The 15614-nt window shown below is 54.9% G+C and overlaps 4 protein-coding genes across 4 annotated transcripts; 1 reads left to right on the top strand and 3 right to left on the bottom strand.

Moving 5' to 3' along the window:
- Nucleotides 1–1830: 1830 nt before the first annotated feature.
- On the bottom strand, nt 1831–4121 carry GGTG_01692 (hypothetical protein). Its single transcript, XM_009219461.1, has 2 exons — nt 3546–4121; nt 1831–3448 (listed from the first exon to the last, which is right to left on the bottom strand). Exons 1-2 carry the CDS (start codon nt 3664–3666, stop codon nt 2802–2804), a joined length of 768 nt encoding a protein of 255 aa, XP_009217725.1. The 5' UTR covers nt 3667–4121; the 3' UTR covers nt 1831–2801.
- Nucleotides 4122–4456: 335 nt separating this feature from the next.
- Nucleotides 4457–7330, bottom strand: GGTG_01691 (DNA repair helicase RAD25). The gene has a single exon (XM_009219460.1). The coding sequence runs from the start codon at nt 7169–7171 to the stop codon at nt 4715–4717; it is 2457 nt and encodes an 818-aa protein (XP_009217724.1). The 5' UTR covers nt 7172–7330; the 3' UTR covers nt 4457–4714.
- A 236-nt stretch (nt 7331–7566) lies between these two features.
- GGTG_01690 (hypothetical protein) lies at nt 7567–11012 on the bottom strand. Its single transcript, XM_009219459.1, has 2 exons — nt 9673–11012; nt 7567–9600 (listed from the first exon to the last, which is right to left on the bottom strand). The coding sequence occupies exons 1-2, from the start codon at nt 9889–9891 to the stop codon at nt 7819–7821; spliced, it is 2001 nt and encodes a 666-aa protein (XP_009217723.1). The 5' UTR covers nt 9892–11012; the 3' UTR covers nt 7567–7818.
- Nucleotides 11013–11480: 468 nt separating this feature from the next.
- On the top strand, nt 11481–13208 carry GGTG_01689 (hypothetical protein; the record flags this gene model as incomplete). Its single annotated transcript, XM_009219458.1, has 3 exons — nt 11481–12616; nt 12696–12770; nt 12976–13208. The coding sequence occupies exons 1-3, from the start codon at nt 12541–12543 to the stop codon at nt 13206–13208; spliced, it is 384 nt and encodes a 127-aa protein (XP_009217722.1). The 5' UTR covers nt 11481–12540.
- Between the last annotated feature and the right edge of the window lie 2406 nt (nt 13209–15614).

Below are 15614 nucleotides of genomic sequence, written 5' to 3'. Positions count from 1 at the left end.
GAGCGTGGGATAAAGGGCCAGACGGGACGAGAGGCTCCTGGAAAATGTTTCCGAGGTAGCATGTTGCCGGCCGTGTTGGCATCATGTGCCCCTGTTGGTTTGTTTTTATTTTTCAAATTCATTCTTCATTTTGCTCATCCATCCCGACATCTCCAGAGCCCCGTCCAGGCATGTATCTTGCTCCATATTTTGTTTCCTTGTCAATCTCGCCTCTGACGTCCTGCCAGGTCAAGGTTCCCAGCCGCCGCCTCTCGAGCCGGGCCGCGACTCCGAACAAACAGCAGAACCTGGCCCAGCTTGTTTTGTTTTGGGAAACACATGACCCGGCCGGCACCATCCAATCGCCTAAACGTCGGTCTTGCCTGTTGCGTGGTCTTGGCGGTTCCCACACTCCCGCTGGCCGTCCTGCCAACTTTTCCTTTTCCTCGTCCTTATTCCCTCAAGGGCAGGCTGTGGTAGCATGGCATGAACATATAGTGCCGACCTGTTTCCCTTGTCCGCCCCGTCGGCGGGTGTTTGTATGCATGTAACTTTACAAAGCCGCGGGTAGTGTGGCCACGGCTCGACCCAGGTCTCCTTCGAGAGCCGAACCAGGTTGGGGACATCTGCTGGGTGACTTGGATCCTGCTAGGCCGAGTCGTCCAAGTACTCGCCCTCGCTCGCGTCGCTGGCATATCTCCCCCGTCACACCCTTCGGCTCGAGATCCGCGTCTAGCCAAGGGTCCGTCCTGCCTAGCACCAATCGGGCTAAAACGTGTCCGCCAGCGCCAGTCTTGCCCATTTGTGTTTTTCGCTATAGTGTATGCCTATCCATTCTTCTCGTGTTCAACAACCCGATCGGCAGCCCTCGGCACCCCCTGCCGCCCTCTCCTGTCGCCACCCGCGCGCCAACCCATACTGTCTACTTCTCCTCCTACAAAACAGCAACCCACAGGCTCGCCGCGGGCTGAGAAGGAACAGCCGCTGACGACAGGGAGGCCTGGCTTAACCGACGGCAGATCTCTCTGAGGGATTAGATCCTCCCAATCGATGTCGTATCAGCTCCACGGTTGGGGCGGCCCGGCCTGCTCGCCCAAACGTCCCCCTATAGCGCGCTCTGATATTATTGTCGAGGGGGGGCCGCCCTCCTCTTCGCGCCCCTCACCTCCCACTCATTTGCCCACATGCGAACGGCAAAGCAGGCAAGGGGAGAAAAGAAAAAAAGACAGATGTGCGCCAGCCCGGAAGGGAACCCGACGCGCATAGTGGCCCATTTATGTGTGGGCAACTTTTACATGACCCGTTGTCGTGACCCTTATCAGCCGCCTTCTTCAGCCCAGGGGGTAAGCCATATATGTAGCTATCTTCGCCCCTCCTCCACTTACTCCTTATATCCGGATGCACACACCGAGGATACAAGGTCCCTCCCCCTTAAACCCCCCCGCGGGTACACGGGCGGCACCCCCCGACGAAGCTGCCCCTTGCCGTCGTATGCGAAGAGGGGCGGATCACGGTATCGATCTCCCGCGAACCTGATCTCTCCCAAGCAACACTCCCTGTCCTTGATGCCTGCTCCTGCTTCGCAATCCGACCCCCCCTCCGAGAAAAAAAACCCAGAGATTCCATCTGCGCGTACATTCCCAGGTCACAAAATCTTGGCCTGGCCTTTGTCTTGCCCAGCCTCGGGTCTTTATTGTCCTTCCGTACATGCCGCGACGCCACACACGCCCCCCTCCACCACTTCTCGCACAGCCGTGTGTGTGTGTGTATGTATATGTGCGTGCCTGTGTTTAGCGGCGGAAGCGCGGGTACGGAGAAATTCGGTTCGCCGAGCCCGCCGCCTCGCCTCAGCCGAAACACACATGAACTACCTGCCAGGCGGGACGGACGAGAGGATGGTCGCTTTCCTAAATACCCGCCGAGATCGGGACATGTGGATGTGAGGGAGGTGATCTGCGGGTTCCCGCAAATTGCAAAGTGAAGAAATAACGTGAACGTTTCTTGTTTTGGTGCTTTCTTTTTTTTCGTTGGACCAATATGACCGCCATGTTATGAGTTGCAAATACAATACAGATAACCACCAGGGGAGGGCTGCTCATCCATATCCCTCGCCATCCGCGTGCAGCATCTCATGGACATCCGGCCCGGGACACGCGGCCGAGATGACCTCGGCTGACAGATTTCCTTCCCATCTCGCCACGTTTTCTTTGCTGCCTTCTTGTTTTTTTTTCTGTTCTTCGTGTTCCTTTGTCTTCACAGCCATCGCTAGACCGCGAGTGACACGCTAGCGGGCATGGTCACATTTCCTACCGGCGCGCAGCCCGCAAGCTCCTACATGTTAGCGTGACGTGAAGTACCGGTGACCTCGTAGCCGCTACCTGCGTCGTCGGGGTGGATGCGTTGCAGCCGCGGGAGCCTCGTCCTTGCCCTGCTCACCTCCCTTGTCCACAAGAAAGAAAAGGGGCGAGGCTAAACTTTAGCTTGTCCCACACACACACACACACACATACACATACACACAACCCTATCCCTGTCCCCAAAGAGAGTTGCTGCTACGTGGCATGCCGGTCCTCGCCAAAAACCCGCTCGGGAGGTCCGTCGGAGGCACTGCTTGCGAGCTCCCCCATCCAAGGCCTGCATACAGAATCCTACCTCCTACCCCACCGAGATGCAATCCTGTCTGGCCTCCCCCGCACCTTTCCCCAAATCCATCTGGGCCGTCTCCTCTTTGCGTGTCTGTCTCTCTCTCTCTCTCTCTCTCTCTCTCCTCTACTCGTGCTCCTCCGCTACCACCTTCACATGCACCGCAGCGTACTCAGGAGTCACTGCCGCTGCGCAGGCTCGGCGCCCCCAGCGTCCCCGCCGTCGTCTTGTTTTAGCCGCTTGTGCGGGCTGGCCCTACCCCCGCCGTCGTCCATCTCGTCGTCGCCGTCGTCGACGCCGCCCGCCGTCCACTCGACCACCTCCCACTCGTACGTGACGCGCCCGTCGCGGCCCCGGCCGCCGGCCCTGCTCGCGCGCAGGCTCCCGAGCCTGCTCCCGGCCACCAAGGAGTCGAACCAGGGCACGCCGAGCGTCTCGCGCGCGACCAACCCGCCACCACCACCACCGCCCGCCTGACCTCGGCAGCCCCCCTCCGCTGGTGCCACCACCTCGGCTCCACCATCGTCTGACGGCGGCGTCCCGGGCACGAGTCCCAAGTCCTCGAGGTCGCCTAGGTCCTCGCCGCACAGGCTGCCGAGCGTGAGGCGGATGAAGTCGGCCTCGGCGGGTGGGTCCTCGGACCAGTAGGAGAGCGGGGTGCCGCAGAAGCCGCAGAAGCCGCGCTTGGAGTGCCGTTGCGACGGGTGCGTGTACGTCCGCCGGATCGCCGCCGCCGCCTCGTCCGGGAAGTAGGCGCGGGTGCCGCTGCGGTACCACGACAGGGGGACCCGCAGGAAGGCCGAGATGGGGCTGGCCTGGAAGGTTCCTGTTTTTTTGTTTTGTTTTTTTTGGTGGTCAGCAAGTCTGACCTGTCTGTGCTGGCCGGCGGACGAAGGAGGGCAAGATAAGGGAGGTGAGCTCACGATGCCGAGGGTCCGTGTCGAACAGAACCCGTGCTATGTCCGCGCAGTTCTCTGGTAGGTCTATGGTGTAGTGATTACGCCCGCAGTGGCAGCCACCTCGTAGCGGCCGCGGAAAAGCCATGACCTAGCAGTTCGTTTAGCTAGAGTCCAAGGTTTGAGTTTTGGGACTTTCTTCGCTCGAGCCGGCAGCTGGAGGTATGTCCCCCGAGGATACACGAGCTTCAGGGCGTCGGGTGGTTTAAAGTCTGTCAGGCTTCGTAGTTCCTCCCCGGCCAAGGCGGGTATTGTATATCCTCAAGAACGGAGGAGGATGGGGGTTTTTTTTAGGCAGCTGCACCCCGTGAGATTGACTTGGTCAAAACGAGCGTTTGGTTCAGGGCAGCAGACTTTCCACATAAGGTGGCGGGAGGGGTGGGTTGCTTTTAAAACACCACGCCCGGCCCTCAAGATGGCACGGGCTATGAACTTACTGACGTATGCGCCGCCGTCGGTAGCTCTGCGGGGAACCCAGCTTAAGGGAATCCGGCTTATTTGGGGCCTCATGCTTTAACGGCCGGGCAGGGGCGACGTGGAGTCTAGCTACACAAGGCAGGTCCGACCCAGCGCACATACTGGCGTCTCGAGGTACTACTGTACTACGTACTACATGGAGGGTATTGGGTGTCTGGCAGTTTCGAGAACCTCCGTCCCAGTAACCAGTAGGTGCCAGGCGCCTAGAGGTACCTATCCAACCGCACAAGGATGCATGTGGCATGTGGTACAACGGCTGTAGCTGGAGCCAACTTTCCGATGCTTCGCTGGAGCTCTGCCCACTTCCACAGCTTTCCGCGAGCATGCATACCGGGCCCACACGGTCCCCAACTTGGCATGCACCCACCCTTGCGTGGCGTGACTACATCAGTGTTCCGTATAGGGGTGGGAATCAACTCTAATTCGCAGTTGTCATGGAGGTTAGTCTATCTAATAGGAGGAGCCAACAGCTTCCATTCTATCCCAAGTCCCCTAATGCTCTGGCTAGAGATAGGTATATATTATCATGAAAACATGCATCGTCCAAACCAGCCATAAGCATGAAAACTCCTGTTCGCCACGCGTCTTGGGCATCATTCCAAACTCCACCCTAGAAAAAAAGAAGACATAAAAGCCGGCACCGCTAAAAAGAAATTCTATCAGGCTGCCTTCCGCCTCTTCTCGGACTCCCTGCGCACCCCCTGGAAGAACTTGCTTGTGGGGTTGGCCTTGCCCTTGGCCTTGAGCGCCCTGTTGGCACTCCTGTTCTGCTCCACGTACGCCATGTTTTGGCCTCCGCCATAGTCCGACAACATCCCCGCCGTCCTCCGCGCCGCCCTGCGCATCGGCCTGCCGTCCGTCCCGTAAAACATGTTTCCGTCTGCCTCCAACGCCGCCTTCTCGGCCTCCACCAAGGCCTTGTGCTCCTTGTCGTTAAGAACCTTGAGGAGCAGCTCGCGCCGTTCCTGGGCCGTTGCGAAGGCCAGTCCCGGTGTCTTTTCCAGGTCTTTGAGCTGCGTAATCACCTTGAAGGCGTACCCTTGATCCGCTAGGAAAGCCTGCCGCTTGGACGCGAAGTTCATCTCGGCCGTGTCCTTGGACACGAGCGTGTAGAAGAAGGCGTTGAAGCCCGCCTCGTTCCTGCGCTTGGCTCGCAGAATCCGCCCCAACCGCTGCGCCTCCTGACGACGCGAACCATACTGCGAAGAAATTTGGATCAGGCACGTTGCCTCGGGCAAGTCGAGCGACGTGTCGCCAATCTTGGAGAGGAACAGTGTGTTTGTTTCGGGATGGCTCCTGAAAAGCTCCAGGATCTGCTGCCGCTCGCTTTCCGACGTATCACCATAGAGGAACGGCCTCTCCAGCTTGAACGCATACATTTTGAGCGCCGCGACGTCGTCCGAGAACACGATGATCTTGTCCCCTCGTGCTTCGTGGTACTTGATCAGATACTGGCATGCCTGGAATTTTGTCGGGTTTGTCGCGCAGAACAGCAACCGCTGTTTTGGGGGCGCGGCCAAGTACTGCTCGTAGAACTCGGGTGACATTGGACACCAGACCTCGGCGCATTGCACCCGAGCAATAAACCCCTGCTCCGACAGCTCCATCCAGTTCGCTTCGTAGAGCTTGGGTCCGATCAGGAAGTTGAGATCCTCGATCTTGTCGTCTTCACGCAGCAACGTCGCTGTAAGTCCAAGCTTCGAGTGCGCTTTGATGGTGCCAACGACGCGCCGGAACATGTTGGCGGGCACGACGTGCACCTCGTCTAGGAGCATCAAGCCCCACTCTCGGTTTTTCAGAAAGTCCATCATCTTGGCCGAGTCGTGCGAGCGCTTCCTAGCGTTGGTTACCATTGCGTACGTCGTGACGATGATGCCCGTGTTTCCATCAAACGTGTTCTTTTGATCCGACGAGAAGACGGCGACGCTGTCTGGATTGATGTTGGACCACTTGAGGAACTCGGCACGCCACTGTATGACGGACATGGTGCTGGTAGCGAGGATTACTACACCCTTTTTGATGGTACATGCGGCCGTGACTCCGACGAGCGTCTTGCCAGCGCCGCAGGGCAGCACGATGATGCCACTCTTGGCACGTCCATTTCCGAACATCTTGCTGAGACTCTTCTCCTGGTACGGTCGGATCTGTGTGTTTGGACGCAGGTCGATGTCCAGGTCCGCGTTCATGTGGTCGTTCCGGAAGTCGTACTCCTCGAGGGCCGGATAGTGCAACGCCAGGCAGCGCTCCGTCACCTTGCCGACGGCAGTGTCCTGGATCCGGAACGAGTGCACCACTTCCTGTTCGTCCTCATCGTTGCCCGTGTCGACGAGCGAGCGCGACACCTGGTCCGCCGTCTCGTATAGGTCTTTGCCCGCCTCTTTCCTCTGCAAGGCGTTGGCGCCGGCGGCCTCTTTGGACCCGGCGATGGCGATGGTGCCCGCCTTGGGGGCGGCCGTGACAGTCTCCTCAGTGCCCATAACGCGGCAGGGGCCGATCTCGGGATCCTTGAGCAGCATCTGCAGCACGGCCGGGTCGGCCGTTTCGACGAAATACTTGTTGTCGCGCAGCACCAGCTTGACTTTGCCATAACTCTGGCCACAGTGCATGACGTAGCTGGCGACGTTGGGAGGCATCTCGTTCTTGAGGAAGCGGTCGAGGGTGCTGAGGATGTCCTTGGGCGTCAGGCCAACCGAGACGGCGGCGTACAGGCTGTGCGCGGTCAGGCGGTACTCGTGGATAAAGGTGGGGCGCGAAACGGGCTCGGCGACGGTGATGAGGAAGTCCTGAACGCGCGGGGCCAGCGGGTGGAAGTTCTCGAGGTAGAGCTTGCCCCAGCCGTCGATGCGCAGCGGTCGGTCCTGGTGGTCGGGCTTGAGGGCGAGCGCGGTGAAGTCTCTGTGCTGCTCCGGAAAGAAGTAGCGGGCGGCCGAGTCGAGTGTTCGGGCGGGAAGCGAATAGGGGAAGGCGCCGATGTCGAATTTGCCGACATTCTTGAGGACGGCCTGACCGAGCGAGTCGTCCGGAGCAACCTGTTCCTCGTCGACCTCGTCCTCGCCCGACAGCGGCGTTTCCCAGCCGGGGGTCGCATCACCAGAAGCCTTGCGTTTGGAGGCCATGGCTGCGCACGACGCCTGGAGCGACCGAAGAGGGCGGTGGTAATAACGATACGCAGATGATATTCTTTCCCGCTCTTTGTCGTTTTCGATATGCTTTTTCGGGTGATGTAAAGACGGTTGTGTCGATAGTGTTGCAAAAAAGGTGACGATATCGAGCTTACGAGTTATGAAGAATGGAATCGCCTTCCATCGAGCTTTGGGCTGCCTGGAAAGTCCGCCGTTTGGTTGTGGGGCATAGCCCTTCTCCGCTTGGCTTGGACAGAGACCCACTTATGGAACTACTGGTTTTGGTTTAGCGCCTAGCCGGGGTTACCGCAAGACATAAGGAATACGACATAAACCAGAAGTCAAACAAGACGCGTGCAGCAATGGGAGTATTCCCCAATGGCAAGGGGTGTGAGAAGCAATAAGAATTATCATTGACGGCTGCCGTAAATAACACAGCAGCCAGGTTAAGTAATAGATAGCTTGACCGCCATTAACAGGTGCTGAGGAACAATCTCAAAACCAAACTCATTCTCCTCCACTTGTTGGATTGCTCTGCCCATCTCACCAGATGACACCAGAAAGAAATAAGTAAACGTCAAGCCATCCGATCCCGGTGAGAACACGAGGGCAGCCGAGACAGGCTCGCTCCCTGTCGGAGCTTACCAACCCTGACCCCAAGAGGAGCACTTGCCGCCAGAGTTGACGCCCTTGTTGACAGCCAAGCAGTCGTTGTACTGCGAGCGGCACTTGTTGTTGGCGGTGGACCAGGAGTCAGGGAAAGAGACGGTCCTTCCAGCGATGGACCGCTTCCACGGCCAACCGTTGGGAGAGCCGCCCCAGCCGCCCTTGTTGCTGTCCTTGGCCTTGCAACCCTCGGCATAGACCTTGACACAGTCGTCGTACTGCTCCTTGCAGGCGTCCTGGCAGGCGTTGGGCACACCGCCGTGAGAGTAACCTGGGCACTTGGAGCTGTCCGAGTCGGTGTAGAGCTTCCACTGCTTGCCTGACTGATGCTCACGCTTGATGTCGTTGCAGGTCACGACAGGGAGCTCAATGCCACCGACGGGGTTGCCAGGTCCGTAGTTGTCCTTCCAGCTGGTCGGCTGCTTGCAGATGTTGGTCACCGTCGGCACAGGGCACTTGTAGGTGGTGTTGGGCATACTGGGCTTCGTGGTGGTGGTAGGCTTGGTAGGCATGCTGGTGGTGTGGGGGGGCTTCGACGTGGTGGTGGGCTTGCAGGGAACCGTGATGGTCTTGGTCGTCGGCTTGCCTGAGGGACCCTTGACAGGGGGCTTCTGATTGAACCAGTCGCCCTTGGAGCACTTGTTCTTGGGGGGCTGCTTGCAGTACTTGTCGCAGCTGTCGCACCATTGCTGGAAGCCGAAGCACTCGGCGGCCCCAGGCCAGCCAGCCTGTTTGAAGCATGCAGCAACCTGAAGCTTGCAGTTGGAGGAAGCGCTCTTGCAGTCGTTCTGGTTTTCCCAGTTAGGAAGCTCACCAGAGCACCAGTTGCCGCACTTGTACTCGCACTTAGGGGTGGTGACAACGGTGGTGACACAGACGGCGCTGGAGGTCGTCGGGGTGTGGGTGGGCGGCTTGGTGGTGGGGGGCTGAGTGGTCGTCGGCGGCTTGGTCGTCACAGGGGGCTTGGAAGTAGTTGTGCAGCTGGTAGAAGAAGTCTTCTGGGTCGACGAGCTGCTAGTCGTGGCCTTGGTTGTGGTGGACGTGGTGCAGCTGGTGGAGGAAGTCGACGAGCTGCTTGTCGACGCCTTGGTTGAGGTCGTGGACGAGGAGCTGCTGGAAGTCGACGTGCTGACCATGGCCGAAGAGGTCGATGACGTGCTGATGACCGACGAAGAAGTCGAAGGCCAAGTAGTGGTCGACGACGTCGACGAGGAGGGAGGCGTGTAACCGCATGGCTCCAGGGACTCGAGGTCGTCGGAGACCCAGATGTTGACACGGGAGCTGCCGCCGCAGTTCTCCTTGGCGTCGCCCTTGCAGGGCATGTTGCACTCGGAGGCGTCGGCGGGAACGGTGCCGTTGCCCATGACCACACCACACCAGCACTCCTGACCGTACTCGGTTCCGGCGAACGGGAAGCCCTTGGACTTGCAGGCAGCCAGGCACTTGGAGGTAGTAGCGGTGCTCTCGTCCCAGGTCTGGCCCGTCACGTCTTGCACGGGGTACGCCAGAGTCTTGCCCCCGTTGGCATTGCTCGTGTAGCACCCAATGTTCTTGAAGTGCTCGATATTGGTCTCGTTGATGTGCTTGAAGGTCGGGTCCTGCCAGATGGAGATGCGGTCGTTGCCACCGCACGTCTGGTTCTTGTTTCCGGTACAGGGAAGGTTGCACTCCGCCTCGGTGGCCTCGGGGCCGTTCACGCTAGCGCCACAGTAGCAGTCGCCGTAGTACTCCAGTCCCGCGTAGCGGTATCCGTTACCCTACATTCTCGCCATTCATGTTAGCTCCTGCAACCTTGGCTGCGTGTTATAGAAATCAGCAAGTCGACATACCTTGCAGTCAGCCACACACATCTCCACCGTCATGTTCTCGCGGGACAGCGGGCTCTTGAAGCTGAGGGTGTCGGGCTTCTTGACATCATTGTAACAGCCCGAGTACACAAACGGTTGGAAGGCTGACAGGCAGGGCGGGAGGGCGACGGTCCACGCGTATGTCTGACCAGCGTAGGACACGACAGCCGCAGCCGCGACAAGGGAGCGCAGGCTGGACATGATGGCCAAACGAGAAATTGGATACTCTTGCTCAGTAGAGAATTAAGTAGACAAGGGGGAAAAGGGAAACCAGTGGATGGGTATGTGATATGCCTTGGCAAAACGAATGACCAAAAGCAACAAGCGAGTGACTGGCCCAATGTGCCGATACCCAAGAGATGAGAGGGATGGAGGAGCGAGTGGTGAAAGTGTCGATCAGAAGAAGACGATCATCTGGGAGTACTTATACAGACCCAGGCCGGCCTGGCTTAGCCCGCCTTCCCCTAACAGAGAGCCTAACTGTAGAGAGGAGACGATCCGACGGTCGACAGAAGACAAGGGCCAGGCTTGGGCTGAGGTTCGTCGGCAGCAGGAAGAGGCTTGGCCGCAGAGTGGCCGCCGCCAAGCGGCGTGGGGCAGAAGATTCAGCTCCACGAGGTAAACAACCCAAAAAAGGGCCATGCTCACGAAGACCTGGGCCGCCGCCGCGGCCCACACAGCTGACGACCTGGGCCAGTCGTAAGAGGCAGACCCTGGGAGGGGTCGATCTTCTGGCTCTCGGGGGTGGGCCGACCAGGTTAGCCGGCAATGCGACCCCACGGGCTTGCTCGCCAGGGTATTTTGAGCCCTCCCATTCAAAGCCTGCAGAGCGAACGAGATTGCACCCCATCGCACGGGCTCTCGAGTCTCCTGCGGGCGGTCCAGAGGAATCAACGTGCTAGACCATGAACTGCAATTGCAATCGTATGGTACCGATATCCCACGCCAACGGATATCTCGGCATGTCGAGAGGTCGGTATCCCCGCCGTGGCGGTGTCATAGACATGTCATCCCATGGGATCGAACGCCCCGGGGAGTTTGCGTCCGTTGAGCCTCGAGTCCGTTTAACGCTAGCAAGAACGCCCGCCGAGTCCTTGAGCGGGAAGAAAAAAAGAAACATGAGGGAAATACGAACTCGGCGCTTGGACAGCCCCACCAACATCTGGCCATCGTCAGTGCCGTCTTGAACGAGGGGTGCACGCCATGACCTCTGAGCAGCCAGGTTGTTTGGGAGGTGGGGTTGTGACCAGAATCTTCGGTTTGCATGCTCGGGAGTGAAGAGGGAGGAACCGGAAGCAGGGAGCTCCCCAGACCCCCGAGGCTCTGATGGTATGCCCAGTCAGGTGGGTGCTTATTTTGGGCGCACTAACAACAGCCGACGCCAACCTGAAGCACCGTATTCCTTCAGGGGGGGATTTTTCTTCTTTTCTTGTGTGCTCCTTCTGACAAAGACCGGCAAAGAGAAAGAGGTCGAGACAGTGAAAAAAAAAAAAGGGGCACAGCACTGGTGCGGATAATTACCCGGCCTGCATGATGGCCCCTGTCGACGGCGTCCCTGAACTTTCCCAAAACGGACAGTGAAAAGGTGCGGAGGGAAGGAGCTTGGCACCACTTGGCGCGTCTTTCAGCGAACGACAGGGCAGTGGAGATGCACGGGCCCGCAGCCACACGCCGGATTCTCCACAAGAAACAAAATGAGTGGGGCTCGGCCCTGACGGCTGTGATGCGCCGCTGGCTCGTTCCTGCATTAGCCAATTGGGTTTTTTGTTTACGGCGGGGTGAGGATCCCATCCGCCCAACCCAGCCTGCTGCTGCTGCTACTGCTGCTGCTGCTGCTGCTGCGCTGTCTTTTGTTGCGTGCCCACCCGCCCGTTCGTCGCCAAGGCACCGCCAGTCCATGGTTCGCCGTCGGATATCACGCCGTCGACCAAAAAGCCCGCCCCCATCCAGGAGCGTCGCAACACCGCTACCACACATGCATGTCTGCATGTCTAGGCCCTGCGCCTGACTCGACTTTCTGTGCCTCCCTTCGCTTCACTTCCTGCCGTGTCCATCTACACTAGGTGCCCGCACCTACCTACAGGTCGCTAGTACGTAAATATCCAGGTGCTTCTACGGCACAGGCTCAGCCCTTTTCGTTCCAGAGGGGGCGCCTCCGACCTGCGTGGCTCCTCGCCAAGAATCCTAGCTGAGTGGCGGGGTGCAGACGCAAGCGCGCCTCCCAGGAAATGAACCGTCCCCCAAGAAAAGGGACTTTTTTATGGAATAGGAGCGAATGGGCCGCACCATCCGGCCAGGCTGCACGTCAGTCAGAACCAGGAGGGCCGCAGGTGTGGTCGCCTCGTTGCTTATTTTGGCCCCCTTTTTGTGTCCTGTGCCGCCGTTGCTTAGATCACCATCAAGCAGGTTCTCAACGTCGTTTCTAACCCAACGCCAGCATCTCCCTGCTCGCAGGACAGACCCGGACCTTAACACCGCCAAATATGAGGCTCGTCTTTGATGATGAATGAGCCAGGTCTACGGGCGGCCGTTGGTGCCATAACGTCGATGTCAGTGCACAAACCACCCCGCGGGTTATAGAGCCCGAGGGTTACCTCTCAGGCATCGCACTTGTGAGAAAACATCGTGTGGTTCCCGCTCCACGTTACATCCACTTTGTCGCCATCTGTCGTACGGCGCAGACTGCCTCTCTTAGGGTCTAGATTTTGCGCGCTCGACCCGAGCACATCTGCCAGTCGGCATTTACGCCCCCCTAGACTCGGGGTTTCCGTTGCACCTGCTGTCCAAATCGACAATCCTAAGTAGATTGGGTTGCTACGCCACAGACCTGCCGCAAGCCATCACCCAAAGATGCTTAACGAAATCCCTGAGCAATTAAAATTACTCGTGCGGGCTAAAAGCGCCTGCAATTTAACGGTCCTCCGGAGTAAAGTGCGGCGGGGCAATTCGACGTTTTCGGGGCAATTCGACGTTTTTTTTGTAACACTTTTCCCCACCCAAATTAGCTAGAAACCAATGTATCGCCGAAAAAGGTAATAAACCGCCCACCATTTTTTGCACGGTGTACAAAAGAATTAAAAGTAAAAGGCGTGGATTAAATTAAGCAAAAAATAAAATTATTTAAAGCAAATCCGTACCGGTTAAATTAATAACCGGTTTGTAATTTGGATTTATTTTTTTTTGTTATTCGTAATTTCCGGTAACGAAATTTCGTACTTTTTCGCAATATATTTGCTTGGAAAAAAAACGGCTAAAGCAAAATTAAAACCGTACTTTACTTTTTAGTAATTTCGTACAACCTTTCGGACCGTGCTTTCGTTTTTAGCAATTATTTGCTAAAGCGTATAAAAAAAAAGTATTTCGGTAAATTACTAATCGGGAAAAAAAAAACGTTATTTTTTTGCTTATTAAATTATTCGCAGGCAAAAAGCAAAGCCTTTTCGCGGAAAGCATGGAACCAATCGTTACGATCCCGGCGTTATTGCCAATATATCCGGATAAAATCGACCTCGTTTTAAAAGAAAATTTTTTACGGGCGTACTAACGCGGTAATTTCGTTCCGCCGTGCTTTTTACAAAATAAAACGTGCCCGCAATTGCTTTAATCGTTTGTTTTTTTTTCGTTTGTAATTTTTTAACTATCGCTTAAAGGTTATTAATTTTATTTTAATATTTTTGTTACGGAAATGCCGGCGCTTTTTACGTTAGCCGGCGAAACGCGCGCTTTCGTTATTAATTATTCGCAATCGTGCGTTGCCCGCTAAAATTAAGCTTATTTTGGTAATTAATCGATTAAAAAAATTCCTTTTTTTTTAATTAATATTTGCTTTTTTCCGCTGCCGGAGCTTTTCGATTGCGCGCGCGCTTGCAAATATCGCCGCCTCGTTAGCTTTTTTCATTTTGGAAACGACGTAAATTACCGTTGGCGAAATCGGCCTGCCCGTTGCGGCAAAAAATTGTAAGCGCTTTTAAAGCCAATTCTCGTACGGGCGGATTGCTAATAAATCTAACGTTGGAATTGTAGCTTTTTTCCAATCGCGGGCTAGCAAAACAAACGATGGCGTTTTTAACAAACGTAAAATTTCGTTGGCTTCGTTAACCTCGTTAAAAAAAAAGGCAAAAAACCGGCTTCGTTGCTTTATCCGGCGGAATTGTTCGGTTGCGTTAGGAATATAACCGATTTTTTTGGTAATTACGGCTTTTAACGTGGCCGAAATAAGCGGATTTTCCAAATTATTAAGCATAACTTCCGGATCGAAAAGCTAAAGCCCGCATTTAAGCCAGGCTAATTTAATAATGCTAATTTTAAAAGTACGCCGGCGCATATTGTAAAGCCCGTTAAAAAATTTTGCGCGGTCGTAATTAACCGCGCTTTGCTTAATTTGCCGTACGAAATCCCGTTAATGCGCAACCTTAAAGGTTAAAAAAATACCGACGTTAAAAGGTTGCAATTTGTGGGTTGTATGCAAAGGAAAAAGGAAAATTACGATTTTTTTCTTTTCGCACTTTTCTTAAAACGGTAACGTTAAGTAAAATCCGTAATTGTTAATTAATAACAAACAATATTCGTTAAGCGACGAAAGCGTCGTTTGTTTAACGAAATAATTAAACCAATCGAACGCAATTAAATCGTTGGTCCAACCGTTTTCGCTTATGGTAAAAATCGTTTTTAAATTTAAAAAGTTGCGCACGTATTTTTCGTTAATACAAATCCCGGCCATAATAATAAACGGAAGGATCGTTGCGCCGGCGGCCGAGCAGGTTTTAACAATCGTAACGATATTTCGGTAATCCGGATCGTTTTGGAACCAAATTTCGATATCCGTATAGCACCAAATAAGGTTTTTTTGGAACACGCTTACCCGAAAGCCTATTTCGTTGGAATTCCATTTATTTTCCGGCTTAATTTGATATTTTTTTACGCACCGCGCGTAAAAATCGAACCATTCCTTTAGCATTAGCCTATTTTGTGCCGCGCGCTTTTCGATAATTTGCGGCCTTTTTTTTACCCGTTTTAATAGCTTTTTATAAGCCGAAAGCCAGGCTTAAACCCATTTCTTTTTAGCGTTTGTTAAAAAAGGGGTTAGCCGGCGGCGAAGGATCGAATTAACGGTTTAAACAACGGCAATTGCGGTAACGGCGTTTCCTAAAAAAGGTTAATTTATTTGCTAATAAACCGTACCCAAAACCGTTTAAATTAACCTACCAATTAATTGCTTCCAATTAGCCCACGCAAGCAACGCAAAATCTTCGATTTTTATTAGCTTTTTATTGTGCCCGCCGTTCCTTACTTTGCCGGCGCCTTTTTGCTAGCGCTTTTGCAGTAAGCAAAGGTTTATCCCGTATTGCCGCGCGCAAGCGGCGAAGGTTTTAAAACCGCTTTAATCGAAAGCTTCCAAAGCTATTAGGACCCGGGCTTTATTAGCCCGGGCCTTTTCGCGCTTTTTTTCGCACCGGATCCTAAGCATTTCGGTAAAATTTGGCTGGAAAACTTAAAAGCGCAAAGCCTAAATTGGCGGGGTTAAAATTACGATGGTTTTTTGGCTATGCACCGTACTTATAGGAATTCGGCTAACTATTACCTTTTTCGGCGATACATTGGTTTTTAGCTAATTTGGCTGGGGAAAAATGTTACAGAAAAACGTCGAATTGCCCCGAAAACGTCGAATTGCCCCGCCGCACTTTACTTCGGAGGACCGTTAAATTGCAGGCGCTTTTAGCCCGCACGAATAGGCTCGAAGTGGTGTATTTTAAGAAAAAAAGAGCGTTAGCTCGTGTTAGTTGTGTGCAAACCTGACACGGAGGGAGATGGGTCCCTTAAGCTGGTCCACCGAAGCAAAATGTGGACGTTCCGAGTGACCAACTGACTAGGTAGTCACCTATTAACATGACAAATGGCAGATCCTTCCTAATTAAGCCACATCC

The sequence above is a fragment of the Gaeumannomyces tritici genome (assembly GCF_000145635.1).
Source record: "Gaeumannomyces tritici R3-111a-1 unplaced genomic scaffold supercont2.1, whole genome shotgun sequence".
NCBI lineage: Eukaryota > Fungi > Ascomycota > Sordariomycetes > Magnaporthales > Magnaporthaceae > Gaeumannomyces > Gaeumannomyces tritici.
Note: the sequence above shows the minus strand (reverse complement) of the source record. Positions and strands in the feature narration are given on the sequence as shown.

Excerpts from the sequence above, each read along its gene's own strand:
- GGTG_01692 (XM_009219461.1), bottom strand. The coding sequence starts at position 3,666 with ATGGCTTTTCCGCGGCCGCTACGAGGTGGCTGCCACTGCGGGCGTAAT. Across the intron at positions 3,449-3,545 it reads CGACACGGACCCTCGGCATC|GAACCTTCCAGGCCAGCCCC; the intron begins GTGAGCTCACCT and ends ACAAAAAAACAG.
- GGTG_01691 (XM_009219460.1), bottom strand. The coding sequence starts at position 7,171 with ATGGCCTCCAAACGCAAGGCTTCTGGTGATGCGACCCCCGGCTGGGAA.
- GGTG_01690 (XM_009219459.1), bottom strand. The coding sequence starts at position 9,891 with ATGTCCAGCCTGCGCTCCCTTGTCGCGGCTGCGGCTGTCGTGTCCTAC. Across the intron at positions 9,601-9,672 it reads TGTGTGTGGCTGACTGCAAG|GGTAACGGATACCGCTACGC; the intron begins GTATGTCGACTT and ends GCGAGAATGTAG.